A 15,904-nucleotide genomic window follows, 5' to 3' on the forward strand; every position below is an offset into this window, starting at 1 on the left:
AGCCTCCATGTCTCTGGGAGGAATAGCTCAGGCTGTTTTTCACAAACTTTAATGGGTTTATGACTGCCCCTGAGAATCTTAATAAAATGCAGATTCTGATTTATCAAGTCTGGGGAGGGGCCTGAGATTCTGCATTTCTAACAAGCTCCCAGGTGGTGCTGATGCTGCTGGTCTGGGGACCGCACTTTGACTCTCCTACAGGTGCTTTCTGCAGCCTTCTCCCAAATAAACTGCTTGCTCTCAAATTCCTGTTGGAGGGTCTGCTGCTGGGGGAAGCCCTTTTCCTCTATCTCTTTCTTTATATTTAATGTTCTTTGTTCTCAATTTTCTCAAAGCCTGACCATTACATTTGCGATGTGACCCAGAGCAAACCCCTCATTTCCTCATCTCCAGAATGAGGGGGTCGACTGTCTAGGGTCCCTCCCACTCCAACATGCTTAAGATGTTCTTACTGTTCTAGTGATTATCATACTTTCCACATTCTTCCTGATCAGCTTTCCTGCTCTTGTGTATGACCTTCTAAAATCAAGCTGGCTTCACAGGCTGCTCATCTTCAAAAGATGTCTCTAAACAGAAATGAAAAATGGAAGCCTTTTCTTCAAACATAATAGCAAAAATCGTTGACAGATAAAGGATATAGCAAATGTTTGTACATGCAGATGCTATTCAAAAAAACATAAGGACAGTAGTTTCAGGCTGAGGCTATGAAAATGGAAATCAGTGCAAAACCAACAAATGCTATGAAACCATAATCAAGACATCTAATTAGGAGATAATATATATAACAAAATATAATAGTGGCTTTGTGTACGGTGTCTGCTTCTTTGATCAAACATTCCTAGACATACATATACAGACACATGCTGTCTCTTTCCAGATAATCACTTCGGAAAGCCACCAAATATATGTATAAAGCAAGTACACAAGTACTTACTTATTATCACTTTAGTCACTGTTTTTTATCCAAAACAATACAACCCAAACTAAACAGATACTTTATTTCCAATAATTTAGTAAATTTTCTAAAATATTAATAAATGAAATTCATGCATGTAACTGTTAGTTATTGCTGTGTAACAATCATAATGACATGCAACAATAAATAGTTATGTCACATTCAGGAGTCTGCATATCTGCTGCGTGGCTCAGCTTTGGGCTGCAAGTCCGCAGGTCAGCTGGAATAGCTCTGCAATATGTGAATTCAGCCCGGCACCCAGATGCTGATGGGGCCGCAGCTCAGGCATAGCATCTTCTCACTGCAGAGGTCTGATGTTCCTTAGAACAGACAAGTGGTACCTCCAAGGGTTCAAACTGGTACACCGTTACCTCCTCACATTCCATTACAAAGCAAGTCACGTGGCCAAGCCCAACATCAATAAGTGCCTCCTATGGAGCTATCAGTAGACAGAGAGAATATATGCTGAACAATGATCTAATCTGCCAAGGTGCTATTAAGAACTCTAGAGGCCCTTTCCAATGAGGAATGCCAAAAGTGATATGAGTAATAACATTCACTGAAATCAGCGTATAAGTGCATAAAGGGACCATCCTGGAAGCACAAGTTTTAATTTGTTTGTTTGTTTAAAAAAGTCATTTTCGATCTTTGAGCTCGCCGAGTAGACATCATGAGCAAAGCTCACCCTCCCGAGTTGAAGAAATTTATGGACAAGAAGTTATCATTGAAATTAAATGGTGGCAGACATGTCCAAGGAATATTGTGGGGATTTGATCCCTTTATGAATCTTGTGATAGATGAATGTGTGGAGATGGCAACTAGTGGACAACAGAACAATATTGGATGGTGGTAATACGAGGAAATAGTATCATCATGTTAGAAGCCTTAGAACGAGTATGAAAAATGGCTGTGTTCACCAGAGAAATCAACTGCTTCCACGGGTCCCTCCTCCATATTTTACTGCGATAAAAATTGGGTCATATACATTTTCTTACTGAACTTTGTTAAATAAACATTTATATAGTTAAAAAAAAAGTCATTTTCATGCATCTTATAAAAGCCAAACTTCATACTTGCCTAACTGAATGCATCCAAATCCTATTTATGCTTGTACGGAACGGAAACCTACCCACAGAAGATCCTGAAAAGTTACCAAGTCCATGTTCTCTTCATTCCTCTCTTACATTAAAAAAAAAAAAAATCTTTAAAAGAAGCAAAATTACCAGAATCTCCATTCTGATGCTCCAGGCTGGGGCTTGGCAGGCCATCTGCATAGGGATGAAAAGCAGCACTGATTTGTTGGAATCAGTTAGACTTTGTGGTAAGTCAGGAGCCCTGAGTTCAAGTCAGGTGCTCTACTGCCATAACTGCTCCTTTTACATCAGCTACCTGCCTGACACATGATTTCACCTCTCCAGGCATCCATCCCCTCAACCCATCAATGCCCTCCAAGATACAGCCAGCCCTCACAATATGACATCTCTAGCTCTGTGACACCTGGAGGTTTTCTGGCATCACTGTTTCCTTAAAGGGAAATGCTTTGTAGAGTCACTGATTTCATCTCTAGAAAGTGTAACATCTTATATGTGCTCAAGGTTGACAATGAGAACTCTCATTTAATGTTCTAGATTCTGTCTCTCATAAAAAAAGAAATTCTCTTGGGATTTGTTGGGCTCATTTGTAATGAGGTGAAAGTTTTTAATTGTAAATTTTCTAGATTAAAACCAAAAGGTTGCTTTCCCTTACTGGGTAGCTCTGATGTGCCAGCAAAGATCAGCCTGGTTTTTTGTTTGTTTGTTTGTTTGGTTGGTTGGTTGGTTTGTCTGGCAGTGGGGGAAATTACATAACAAAATGATGAATAACAGAGGGGTTTTTGGAGCCATTGTGTTATCCTAAGAACCGGAATGTGGATTTCGAACCAGGCGTGGGAGGAGTGCGTGTCCACCCTACCTGGCAGTTTACAGCCAGGAAAAAAAGAAATGTCAAATACTTTAAAATCAACCTCTAAAGCAAAAAGTCTACATTTCTCTGGACAGCATTTAACTAGTTAATTATTAACTTCCCATCACCTGTCAAGTTCTTCAGACAGATAATACCTAACTACTTACATGGAAACACCTACGTCACCTTAACCAAGCACACGCTATAAGTTTTGTACTTTATCTCATTTAATTCTCTGCACAGTCCTCGAGATAAGTACTGCTAGCGCCTCTTTACACGTGAGAAACGCGGGCTGGTTCCAGCTTTGCCAACCTCGGTCGCCCCAGACTCAGTGTCTTCTGAGACAGCAGAGTTCCCTTTCGTCCTCCTCGCGATATTCCCGGCCCCTTAAATCTCACCTCCCGGTGCACCAGGCGGCCCAGTCGGCCAACAGGGCGCCGGATGCGGGGCAGGGGCGGCAGCGGCTTGGTGCCCTTTGGAGCGGGGGCGGGCCCGGCTGGTGGCCAGGCGGCGGCCAGCTCTGCTTGCTTCACACTCTTGACCAGCCATGGAGCCGGAGCGGCCGGTGCCCAGCGAGGTGCACATGAGCCAGGCCATCCAGCCCACGCACGCCAACCTCCGGGGCGAGCTGAGCGCCGGGCAGCTGCTCAAGTGGATCGACGCCACCGCCTGCCTGGCGGGTAGGGGTGATGGAAGGGGAGTGTAGGATGGGGGAGACCCGGGGTGCCAGGGGTCCGGCACGGGGGGAGCCCTGAGAAGCGGGGACCCGGTGTGTGTTGGGGGGGAGGGTGTCAGGGATGGTGGGAAGTATCTGGCAACTGGGAAGTGGGCTGGGATGTGGGGATGCAGGATGGCGGGGGGGGGGGGGGGGGGGAGGGTCAGGACGGCAGAGGTCAGGATGTCAAAAGATCTGGGACAGTCGGTGCGGGTCTGCGCCACACCACAACCTGTGATCGCTGAGGAGGGAGAAGGAAGGAGAGGAGGGTATTTACAGAGTTTTAAGCCCTGTGCAGTTTGGGAAGTAATGATTGAGGTTGTTCATCCAACACTGGGAATGACCTAGACCAGTGGTTCTCAAACCTTTTAGTCTTAGGACTCCTTCACCCCATTAAATAAGCGAGGCCCCCGAAGAGCTTTCATGTGGGTTCTCTTTTATTCATATTTACCATATGTGAAATTTTAAAAAGTAATTCATTTGAAAAGAACAAAAACCCATTACATATTTTTATTGTAAAATAACTATATTTCCAACAAGAACAAAAAATGTATTTAGAGAAGTGGTATTGGTTTACATTTCTGCAAATCCCTTTAATGTCTAGTTTAATACATCACTCATGTCTCATATCTCCTTCTGAATTCAGTTTGTTGCCTTCCACACCCTCATGTAGTCTCTGTGAAAGACCTTTGCACGTGCTGCTCTTTTTGCCTTTATACCCTTCTCTTGGCCCTTTCCATGCATTGTCTCCACTAAATATCATTTCTGAGGAGCAGTCTTTCCTAACCACCTGCTTTACATTTGCACCCTTTCATCACTTTTATCACAACACCCTTTCCGAATTCCTTCACACCACTTAGCACAATCTGTAATTATTTTGTGTATTAATATGTTCACCTTTTATTTCCTGCCTGGCCAATTAGCATGTGAATTAAAGCTAGTTCTCCAATGCTTAGTAAACACTAAATGAAAACCTCCTGATTATATGGATGGATAATTAGATGGATGGGTCCAGAACTTGGAATCTCATTTCTAAAAGGAAGCCAGTCTTTGCATAAGGTACTTAATAGACTCAGCAAATGTACATTTTAAGTAAAATATGTTAGGATAAAATATTAGAACTGGAAGGAGCTTAAGATCGTGTATCCCAGGACTCTTATTTTATAGAGGACAAAAGTAAAGCTCAGCTGATTACAAATCTCTGCTTTCCTCAGTGAAGTTTCTAAACCCCTGTGTGTTAACCACCTGCAAAATTCAGTCATATATCTGATGCCAATCTGTTTGTTTTCTGTTTGTTGACAGGTCTGTTTAGTTTCTGTCTCAACAGTTTTTATCAGGATTTGAGGTCAGCTATAATGGAGACATGAATATAAAAGTAATTCACATGTAGGAGAAACAAGTATAGAAATTATTGAGGTTGCTAATAATAATGGTGCCTATTGCCATGGCAACTGAATTAATTATGTGACTACTGAAGTGACTTTTAAAGTTACCTCACTTAAATGCTTCTGTCCTATAATGGAGAAACAATTGCCCTCCTGCAATTTTTGTAAAAGTTTCTACGGTTTTACATCTTTGGAAACTTGGACCACAATTGATAACCAGTTACTGTGGACCTTAATAGTTATATTACTAATAATACAATACTGAAGAAACCTTTATGATAAAGTTGGTTTGGAAACACGGTTAATGCCTGTGTTAAACACTCCATGGTAAAAAAAAAAGCCACCACATAAGCAAAGGACATTATTTAGCCAAGATGTAACTGAATCTTTGGCAGAGAAATGCTCCATTGTGCCATTTTATTTTATACAATATGAGTAATACAAAAACGAGGTTTTTTTCTGGCATTTCCCCAACCAGAGTTCCTTATTGACCTGCACTTCTGTGCAGCCACATTGCTAGGATAAGGAAAGATCACAGTCATGGCCCCAAAGTACGTCCACGACCCCTAGGCACTGCTAGATTCCAAAATGCCTTCTCAATGTTTAAAGGAAGATTAAATACATTCACTATCATGTTGGCATTAGACCTCACTTCTGCCAGTGGCCCCGTTAGTCTTCTCATACCTTAATCCTAGAGGCTTGAAGCCATCTGTGAGTCATTCTTCACCCTCCATATTCATTTCTTATTATGAAATATCCCAGACTCACATTTCCCTCTCTAGTTCATTTGTGAATCTTTTTCAGGGTTCACTCTTTCAGGAATGGCACCCAATCCATCCAATTATGCAAGTCAAAAATCTAGGTGTCATCCATCCTTGATTCTGTACCTTGCTTCTCCCTCCATGTATCTAATCCATGAACCAAGTCTTATCAACGTTCCCTTAATGCAGTCTCTCAAACCCAAGCACCTTGCTATGCCTCCTCTGCCACCACCTAGTGCAAGATAACCATCATCTTTCATGTGGACTTCAGCAGTGGTTTCCAAACTGGTCTTCTCCATTCATTCTGGTCTCCTCTCCACACTGCATCTAAAGTACTTTTTGAAGGTGCTTATCTGATCATGTCACTTGTTCTGTTCATCTTGCCCCATTGTCTTCCTTACCAAGGGCTATAAGTGTTCCTCTTCTAGCATGGTATGTATCTCCTATCAGAAAAAAATCTCCCGCAGATAACAACTATAAACTCTGGGGAAAAAACACTGAATAAAAGCTACTTAAGGCAACTGAAAAGTGAACAAAAAAGTAGGCTTAGAACATTTGGAACTCAACACTTGGAGGAACAGAATGGTACTAAGTAACTGTCTTCCTGGTATTTTTTTTGGTTCTGTTTGTTTTTGTTTTTGTTTTGTTTTGTTTTGTTTTGTTTTGTTTTGTTATGATTTTAAGCCTAAAGAAAGAGCCCAATATTCTCCCGGTTTAATTTCTGATGGAAAACCCACAGACTTGCTGATTTAAAAAGCCAGAGGATTTGGGGAAAATACAGCTACTGGAATGTGAGGAGGGAAGTTCAAGATAGGAGAGAGCCAGAGAGGCAGAGCCCTGAAATATGTCTATAATGTTTGCCCAAATCTCTGGTGGACCTTGAGTCATGTATGTACAGGACAGATGCCAGACTTCCCAGCTAAAGCCAAAGAACTGAAAAGGGCTAATCCCACTTCTAGGAAGACAGAGTTTTTCAGTGTGACTTTAAATTACCTAGTTAAAACAAAACAAAACAACCAATACTCTTCAGAGGATCATATGGGAACCCACAGTTTCTACAACATATCACTCACAATGGCTAGGCTACAGTCCAAAATTACTTGATATGCAAAGAAACAGGGAAACACGCCCCATTCTTAAGAGAAAGGACAGTTTATGGAGACCAATCCCTAGAAGACTTGAATGCTGGAATTAAGCTTCAAGGATTTTAAAGCAAGTATCATAACTTTGCTTAAGAATCTAATGAAAAAATATGATCATAATGAAAAAAGATAGTAAATCTCAGCAGAGAAATAGGAACTATGAAAACAATAACCCAATGGAAATTCCAGAATTGAAAATTACAGTATTTGAAATTAAAAATTTACTGGATAGGATTAACTAAAGAATGGAGGTGACTGAGTAAAGAGTTATTAAACATAAAGATGGAGCAATAGAAATCATCCAATCTGAAGAACAGAGGGGAAAAAATGAATTTAAAAAATAAAGTGTCTGAGATTTGTGGGAAAAAAATCAAAATGTGTAACATACTTTTTGTAATTGGAGTCCCATAGGTGAGAGAAGGCATGGGGAAAAACAAATATTTGAAGAAATAATGGCTGAAATTTTCCCAAATATGGTAAAAGACATACATGTACAGATTCAAAAAGATCATAGGACTCCAAGCAAAATTAATACAAAGAAAATCACATTTAGGAACCTCATAGTCAAACTATGATGAAGAGACAATCCTGAAAGCAGTAAGAGATAGGCTACATGTTATACAGGAAAACAAGGATTAGAATTAGCCACTGAGCTCATTAGAATTAGCCACCGGAGACCAGAAGATACTGAAACAATCTTTAATACTAAATATTATACAAATTGTCAACCGAGAGTTTCAAGGCCCTGTGCATGGTTTATCCTCAGCCTTCCCCTCAGCCTTATCTTACCTACTCTCCTTCTTGCTTTTTGCATTTTTGCCACAAAAACCTTCATCAGGACTTTTGTAGTCCCCATTCCTTCTGCCCAGCAAGCCCTCCCTCCTCTGCTCCCTCCTCCACAACACACGTGCTTTACTCCCTCTCATCCTTCAAATCTCACTTCAGGCATCCTCTCCACATGGAAACCTTCTCTGACACCCCACCTAGGTGTGGTTCCTCAGTTACACACCCTCATAAAATCCATGTTTTCTTCAGATCACTTAATTCACTTTGTTATTATGTATTAATTTAATTAATGTCTGGCTCCTCACTGGACTCCATGAGAACAGGGATAATAGCTGCTTTATAGTTCCAGCACCTTACAGACAGGCTGGTATAGCACAGGTGTTCAATCTATATTAATTAAAAGAAAAAATGAATGAAGCCACCATCATTTTTATCAATCATCATACCTGGATTACATCCATTCAGCTGTTCCTCAGCTTCTCTCAGTTTCCCCAGGAAGTCAGAAATAGCTTTAGGGTTTCTCCACTTTTACTGGCGTAACTGCATGAGGGACAATCAAAACCAAGAACCAGAACAGACTGGTCCTGTTGAATTCATATCTGTCACACTTGTGAAAAGAAAATAATCACATGTAAAAATTGTGTCCCTGTGTGTGTTCCCCATATTTTAATTTTTCATTTTTAATTTAATGGCCTGTGAAAGTCTATAATGTAAGCCATGGCAATTGAGCCCCTGAAGCCCATATTCAGCCAAGTACTTCTCTAGGGAGAATTCCTTGGTTGGTCTTTTCTTTTCTCAGAGTTCCTCTTTGCTTCTATAGGCAAAATCACTATTTAGAACAATGTATTTGATCTTTCTAACCAAAATTGCCTCATTTGTAAAATAGAACTAATAGTAGTATCAACCTCATGTAATTGATATGCATAAATACTAAGCTCAGTGCCGATAATAAATGATAATTATTATTATGATTATGTTTCTTTGTGATCCCTAATGCAATCTGGTATAGTGTTATATACACATAGAAGACACCCAATATATACAATAAAAATTTAGTCTTTTATTGTTTTTTGTATTTTAGGTATCATTTAAATGATTCAAAATTTGATAACTCACGTTGGTGTACATGGTAACACTTTATCAACAAGAATAGTTTAATAAACTCAACATATCATTCCCTCATGTCAGGTAACCAGAATGAATGTCTATTACATACCCTTTAGTCAACACTTTACAGCATATATTTGCAAGGCTCCCAGTAGTTCTATAGATAAAAGGGCACTGACTATGGCTAGATCTCTGTCACTGAGTAGACTCATTAAAAGATAGGACTGATTCATCTCAGTGCCTGGAAATCAATGGGAATTTAACAAATGTTTGATACACTGAATTAAATTGAGCCCAACTTTCTAGAGTCTAATACTTTCACGTCTCCTTCCTCTAACGGAACTTCAGAGCTGGGAAGCCCATTTTCCCCTCTCCATCACTCACAGAGTTCTGCTTTGGTTAGTTTTCTGGTAACTCAGTTTATGTTATCTGCATATTTGGAAGAATAGTTATTTCCAACAAGTAAAACTAGAATACCCAATTTTCTACAGAATTAGATCATAGGGAGGAATGTTTTAAATACTTACTCTCTGGAGTGTTTTCTCATATCACTTTACCTGGGACTATCAATATGTATTGCAATTAAAGAAATTCACTACGCACAAAGAATGCAGATTCAGTATAATTCACCCTCTCTTTCTTTTTCATAATATGGCACCAGGAGTGAAGTCTCCAAAATTAAAATGGAGTTAAAATTTTTTAAAAAACTAATGTAGTCTGTTTGAGTTTTAATTGACTAATTGAGTTTGAGTTTTTATTTCCTCACAATGAAATTCTGGAAAAAGCACATGTCAAAATTTTTCCCAAAGAGAATAAATTCTGTTACTTTTACATAAAGGAAAACCAACAATTGAAAAAAACAAAAACAAACAAACAAAAAACCCCCAAAACCTCAACAAATTAAATGGAGACAGGGAACATGGAAATAACTGGAGCTTCTCCCTAATCTCTCTCACCCTACTCAATAATTTCCTCCTCCAACAAAATTAATGCATAATGAATTTCATATGAATTTGATAGTAATAAATAATAAATATTGATTAAATGCTATAAATTACTGTGTGTCCATCTGTATTTCTCTGATGCCCAGACAAGTTTCTCTCTGATTTGGGGTATGACCTTGAGGTTTTCCATACTGTTCAGTGATTACACTGATTAAGTGTTTAAATATATTCAGCTACTGGTTATGTGGGATAATAGATGTAGCTTTGATGCATTGTTTTTTAAACAAAAGAAGGGTAGTACCTGACAAAATATTTAAAGTTGACACTAACTTACTAAACTTACTATTTGAATAGCTAGATATCCTGGGTAATGGTGTTGAATTTTTTTTTTTTTTTTGGCACACGGGCTTAGTTGCTCCGCGGCATGTGGGATCTTCCTGGAGCAGGGATCGAACCTGTGTCCCCTGCATTGGCAGGCGGATTCTTAACTACTGCGCCACCTAGGAAGCCCCGGTGTTGAATTTTAAATCAAAGATAGTATAAGTTAAAACTTAGGAGAAAGTACAGTAATTTCCATGCGGTAGAAAAATAACTTACCGAGCAAAGGAACTGTTATCAATCCAGTGCATCCGGAAGTGTGGGCACAGTGGTCCTATATTGAGTAAGAGGATGAGTTACCAGAAAAAATCCACTTGTTTTATTCCTTTTCCTGCAATGCTGAAATATTTAAGCATAACTACTAATGCAGCCCATTTTTTTACCTATTTTCTGAAGCTGAAAAACATGCTGGGGTTTCCTGTGTTACAGCCTCAGTGGATGACATACAATTTAAGGAGACAGCTAGGTAAGTGGCATTGCTTTATCATGCTTTTGTCCTGGGTTTATTGGTTCATTTACAACATGTATTTGTGGCACCTAAGCTTATTCATTTGGAGTCAGGGATCCAATTTGTTAATAAGTAACATTTTGAGCCAATGTAAAGCAGTAAAAAAATAATAATAATTTCAGGACTTACTTTTAGTAAGTGTAAATTTACAGCCCTGATTTTGTTGAGAAATAGCTCTCAGCATTAAATGCTTTCTGGTATAAGGCATTGCAGGATTTCTAAAAGCTGGTTCTTAATGGCTCCTTCCTCTACTAGAAGAATAATTAATGATAAAAAGTATCTCTATGATGGTGAATTTCATCATTAGGTTGTTGGGTAAACATTAATTCATCTGAGTAGAGGTGTTAAATTACGAAAAACAATTTATGTGTGGGAGTGTGTATATGTTTTACCATTTCTTATTGGAGAAAATTTCAAGATACAGAAATCTTTCAACTGTATACAGAAGTAGAGAGAACAGTGCCATGTATCCCCAAGGACCCAACACCTAACTACAACAATAAGCAACTCACGGATATTGTTGTTTATCAATACCCCGACATACTCCCCCACACACCTGGATTATTTTGAAGCAAATCCCAGACATCATCTCAGAATATTTCAGTATATATTTCTAAAAGATAAGGGCTCTTTTAGAAAACATAACATAACCACAATACCATTAATAAAAACTATCATTTCCAGTGGTCTCAAAAAAAATGTTTTGTTTTTTTTTTATTTAAACAACTGGCTTAATTGAATCAGGATCTAATGTGGCTGATATGACTTTTAACATAAAATTTTCCCTTTCTTCTTTTCTCTTGCAATTTATTTTTTAAAGAAACCCAGTCATTTGCCCGATAGAGTTTACCACATTTTGTAACTGCTTATCGCATCCCTGTTTAACATGCTCACGCATGCAGGTTGGTCATTATTTCTATGGCTTTTCGGTGGACAGAATTAGGAATTATGAGGTTTTTTTTAAAATAGGTTATATTAATAACTGTAATAAACGGGTTATATGGTTTTACTTTATTTGATTTTATGTTTGTATCTTTTTTTTCTTTCTGAATATCTTGATCCTAAAAGACATAAACATAACTTATAAGAAAAAGGAAGATAGAAGATCATCTGTTTCTAGTCTGGGATGGTTCTCAAGGACCAGGGGTTAGTTGCCACCAGTTTTCAAACCCTAAGTAGTCTGTCCAATGAGATGCCCCGTTCACCTCTCCAAATTCCGGCTTACATTTATCTATTTGGCACTTATTGATTTATACACAAACAAAATTAAGTTAAATAAAACCACGTGCATAAAGAAATTATATCTTCAAGGCTAACCCCAAAGAAATTTTTGGTAGGCATTAAATCATAGATATGAAGAGACCTTTAGAACTCAACCCAATCATCTCTTTGTACTGATAAGAAACCAAGACCTAAGGCCTGGAGCCAGCCAAAGGACAGAGGGCACTTAGAGCCTGGATCTTCTTATGCTCTATCCAGTGCTTTTTGCAACCCACTTCTTCTCTCTTTATGATCAGCAACCTTTATTCAACATCTCCTGATGCTTGTTCTCATAGGCAGCTGCAGTGTCAAGTGAAAGAGCCCTTGACATTCTAGAGACTTGTAGATACAGATAAAGACCTGTTGACTATATACAGATACTACCTATGTGATTTTCCCTGAAGTAGAAAAAGTTGACACGTGTTTGTATCTCAACAAAATTACAGATTACTGAAAATCCAAATTTATTCGGGAATAGATTAAAGCACCATTATTAAATTTAGGAATGCCAACAGTGTATTGCAACAAAATATCTATTATGTACTTTCGAATCCTAAATTCTGTAACTTAGACTTAGCTAGTAACCTCATCACTGAAGTGTAGTTTGCCATTTGAACCATTTTGTGTTTGTGTTATTAGAAAGGATTTGTGGCCACTAAAATATATGGGACCTGCACCATTAAAAAAAAGAAAATTGAAAGCTACATATAGAAAGCCATATAATTTGGTTACAAGCCATGTTAGATATTTTTTACTTCACAAATATATATTGAATATACCAAAAGTACTGCTCTAGGCTCAATAGAATATGTGAATGATTATGACATAATTCTGGAGTGTGGCAGTCACTCAGTCTGGTAAGAAAGTCAGACAAATACGCAGTCATCTGCATAGAAAGTATGATAGGACGCATGCCTAGGGTGAGATATAAGTTCTGTGGGGTAGAGAAAAGGAACGTTTTGACTGGAGAACCAATGAGAGTTTCATGATGGAGGTGGTATTTAATGTGGGCCTTAAACGAGGTATAGGTTTTCATCTGGTGAGCCAGGAAAGGACGTCACAAGATGAGGAACGTGTGAGAGAAGAGCCTAAGCTCTGAGGTGGGAAGACGTGGGGGTGCTCAGGAAAAGCCTGGTGTGCGGAGATGGTGCCCCAGCAGCAGTGTGGGGCTAGGTAACAGAAGGCCTTGAATGCCATGCTATGAAGTTGATTTTACTTCGTTGGGATTTTAGTCATTCCATTCATTGGACTATTCAGTGTCAGAGTTTGGTTTGGTGGAGAACCAAGTCCTATGGATTTCTCCTGCCTTTAAAGGCAGGGCAGAGTTCACAAAAGACACCAGAAAATGGCAAGATGCTTCCCCTCCTCAAAGTCTCACGGGCAAAGAGGAAGAAGATTTTGGCAGTATATGAGTGCCAAGTATTACAGTAGCTTTGAAGAGGAACTCACTCTCTGCCTCATGCTATTACTGTAAATCTCTGTTAGAAACTTTACCAAACAGAGCTAGGAAGTCTAGGAGGAACACACTTAAGGAAAAGATAAAATTGGTTTGGGTTTGCACATGCTCAATATGGGGATTAAGTTAAATTAGGTAATCTGTGTGCAAGTAGCTAACACTCAGCCTAGGAGAGCCTCCATAATAATTAGTTGAATCTGCTGAGAGACGTTTGAAAAACTGGCTCTGAGTTTCAAGAATGAGGTTCAGGCTAAAGATGTAGATTTGAGAATCATCTCTATAAAGATGACAGGATCATGGATGAGAACAAGGTCTTCAGGAAGAGGGTGAAATGAGAAAAAAACAAAGAACATAAATGTGTGGGATGGCCACACTTAAGGGATGGATTAAGAAAAGGGAAATCAGTGAAGAAAACTGAGAATGAAAAGAGAACAGTGTTTTGGAAGCCAATGGAATAGAAGTTTTCCTGAAGAAAGAGGCTGATTGATGCTGTTAAATGAGAGGAGATCTTGGACTTAGCTGTTAGGAAGTGACTTTGGAGAGATCAGGAGTAAGATGTGGAAGCAACAGCTAGATTTGAGTGGCTGAGAAGTGAATGAGAGATAAAACCCCCAAACTTCTGAACCTGACAAAATCCTAATCTTTGAAGACCCATCTCAGATGTTACCTCTTCTATGGCTCCTTCCCTGACTTTTCAAGTTAGTCACTTCTGGGTGTTTTTACAATACTCAATTCTTCTTTTTGAAAAATTTCATAGCATTGCACTTCCTCTGTCTACATTCTGGTGTCCCAAGTGAAGACTAGTCTCCTTGATGTTAGTAACCTTGTCTTGTTAATCACTGTATCCTGAGGCCTTAGCTTAGTGCCAGGACTAGTTTTAACTCAGGAAACATTTGTTAAATGTATGAGCTGGAAAAAGAAAAAGATTACTTTAGGAAGTTTGAAAATGGAGAAATATGGAGGAGAAGAGAAAAAAAATCTTGAGATAGAATAAACTTGAAAGATTTTTAGAAAGGAAAAGCCTTGAACATTTTCACAGACTGACAGGGAGTCAAGGAAGGGGCAGAGATTGAGGGTACAAAGGAGGAAAGAGCTGCCTAAGCCAGGCGATGGTGGAGGAGGAAAGATGAGAGCAGGATGGGATCAAGGGCACAGGTAAAGAAAGGGGTCTGGAAGAGATCTATTTTTCTTCCTCTGAAACAGAAGATTGAAAAGAACAGTGAGAATATTAGTTCAACTTTGAAGTGAGGGAGAAAAGTTGAGGAGGCTTATGTTGGGTAGACCCTTAGGTGACTGAGGGGCCTAAACACAGAAGCTTTGAAACAACTTAGGGTTACATGACCAGAGTTCCAGTAATGTAGAGTGAATAGATCATCTAGCAACATTGAGGGCTCCGGTAAACGTAGTGAACCTACTCAATTTGTTTGCCTGGTTGCTTGTATGCTTATCCATTTATTTATTAGCCAACATTTAAAAACATCAATTGTATAGGTTTGCATGTGTGTTTATATTTTAACTTCTCTTAAGGAGACAGTTGTGGTACAGTCAGTATCTGTTGTAGATTTGGAAAGCATTTTGCGCACCATCTTTGCAAAGGGCCTTTTCTGTTAAAAAGAGGTAGTCAGCTAACACATGCGTGGTTTACAATCATCAGTCTCTGTTTTTAGTGCTGCCTTGTTATGTTACCATTAGTTTGAGTTTTTCATGCATGAACATTATCAGCATGATGAGATGGAACTGTCTAGGGCACACACGTGTAAGTGAATCTTCAAGTCTGAAATGAGATGTGCTAGAATTAGAGTTTTTTTGTTTTTGTTTTTTAACTAGAGTTGGACAAGTTATAACCATCAAAGCAAAAGTTACTAGAGCATTCAGCACAAGCATGGAGGTAAGAGGCTCCCTCTCCTTCCTTCTGCCTGTTGGTTCTCATCTCTTCCTTGTTTACTGAGGGCAGAGCAGGAGGCCTGGCATAACTTGGAGTTCATACGATTCTGAATTTCAGAAGGCCCTTGAATCTATAGTCAGGCTCACAGGTAAATAAAAGGGAGCCTGTGTTTCCCTGCTATGAAAATTAAATGTGATGCAATGAACTATCTTTACGTAGAAAGTAAACATACAAGGGAGGGCACGCTCTTGGTTCTTTGCCAGGTATGGGTTTTATTTCTTAATTATTCTAATTATTATTATTCTAACTCTATTTATTCTCCATCTCCTCACCTCTAATGAAAACTAGTCCCATGATTAACTAGTTTTTGAAAGGCAGAGTAATTGGAGCAAGAAGGGAAGCTTAGATGTTTCTTATTCATCTACTTGGTTTTCTTTTCTTTACTATAGTTATGAATACACAATTCTCGGGAGCTTTTGAAGTTTCTATCCAGGTTAAAATAGCAGGAAAGGAGTTCCTGGATCCCATACTGCAACTTATCGGTTGGTCAGTAGCAGTCCCTTTGATCTCTGGGCACAAAAGGCATGTAGGGACTTCTATTGTTTCTTAGGGCTTCCATGACAAAGTTTCACAGATCAGGTGCCTTAAACAACAGAAGTCTATTGTCACGCTGTTCTGGAG

At 39.0% G+C, this 15,904-nt stretch overlaps 1 protein-coding gene and 1 pseudogene across 1 annotated transcript in view; both read left to right on the forward strand.

The window, feature by feature from the left end:
• The first annotated feature begins 1,607 nt into the window (after window positions 1-1,607).
• Window positions 1,608-1,925, forward strand: LOC130834875 (small nuclear ribonucleoprotein G-like; annotated as a pseudogene).
• Window positions 1,926-3,443: 1,518 nt separating this feature from the next.
• Window positions 3,444-15,904, forward strand: part of ACOT12 (acyl-CoA thioesterase 12) — a 49,757-nt gene continuing 37,296 nt past the window's right edge. The window contains exons 1-3 of the mRNA XM_057740182.1: window positions 3,444-3,576; window positions 10,511-10,580; window positions 15,166-15,226. Of these exons, the coding sequence (XP_057596165.1) occupies window positions 3,444-3,576; window positions 10,511-10,580; window positions 15,166-15,226 (264 nt within the window). The remainder of the gene's footprint in view (window positions 3,577-10,510; window positions 10,581-15,165; window positions 15,227-15,904) is intronic.

Source organism: Hippopotamus amphibius, chromosome 1 (assembly GCF_030028045.1).
Source record: "Hippopotamus amphibius kiboko isolate mHipAmp2 chromosome 1, mHipAmp2.hap2, whole genome shotgun sequence".
In the NCBI taxonomy this organism is placed as follows: domain Eukaryota; kingdom Metazoa; phylum Chordata; class Mammalia; order Artiodactyla; family Hippopotamidae; genus Hippopotamus; species Hippopotamus amphibius.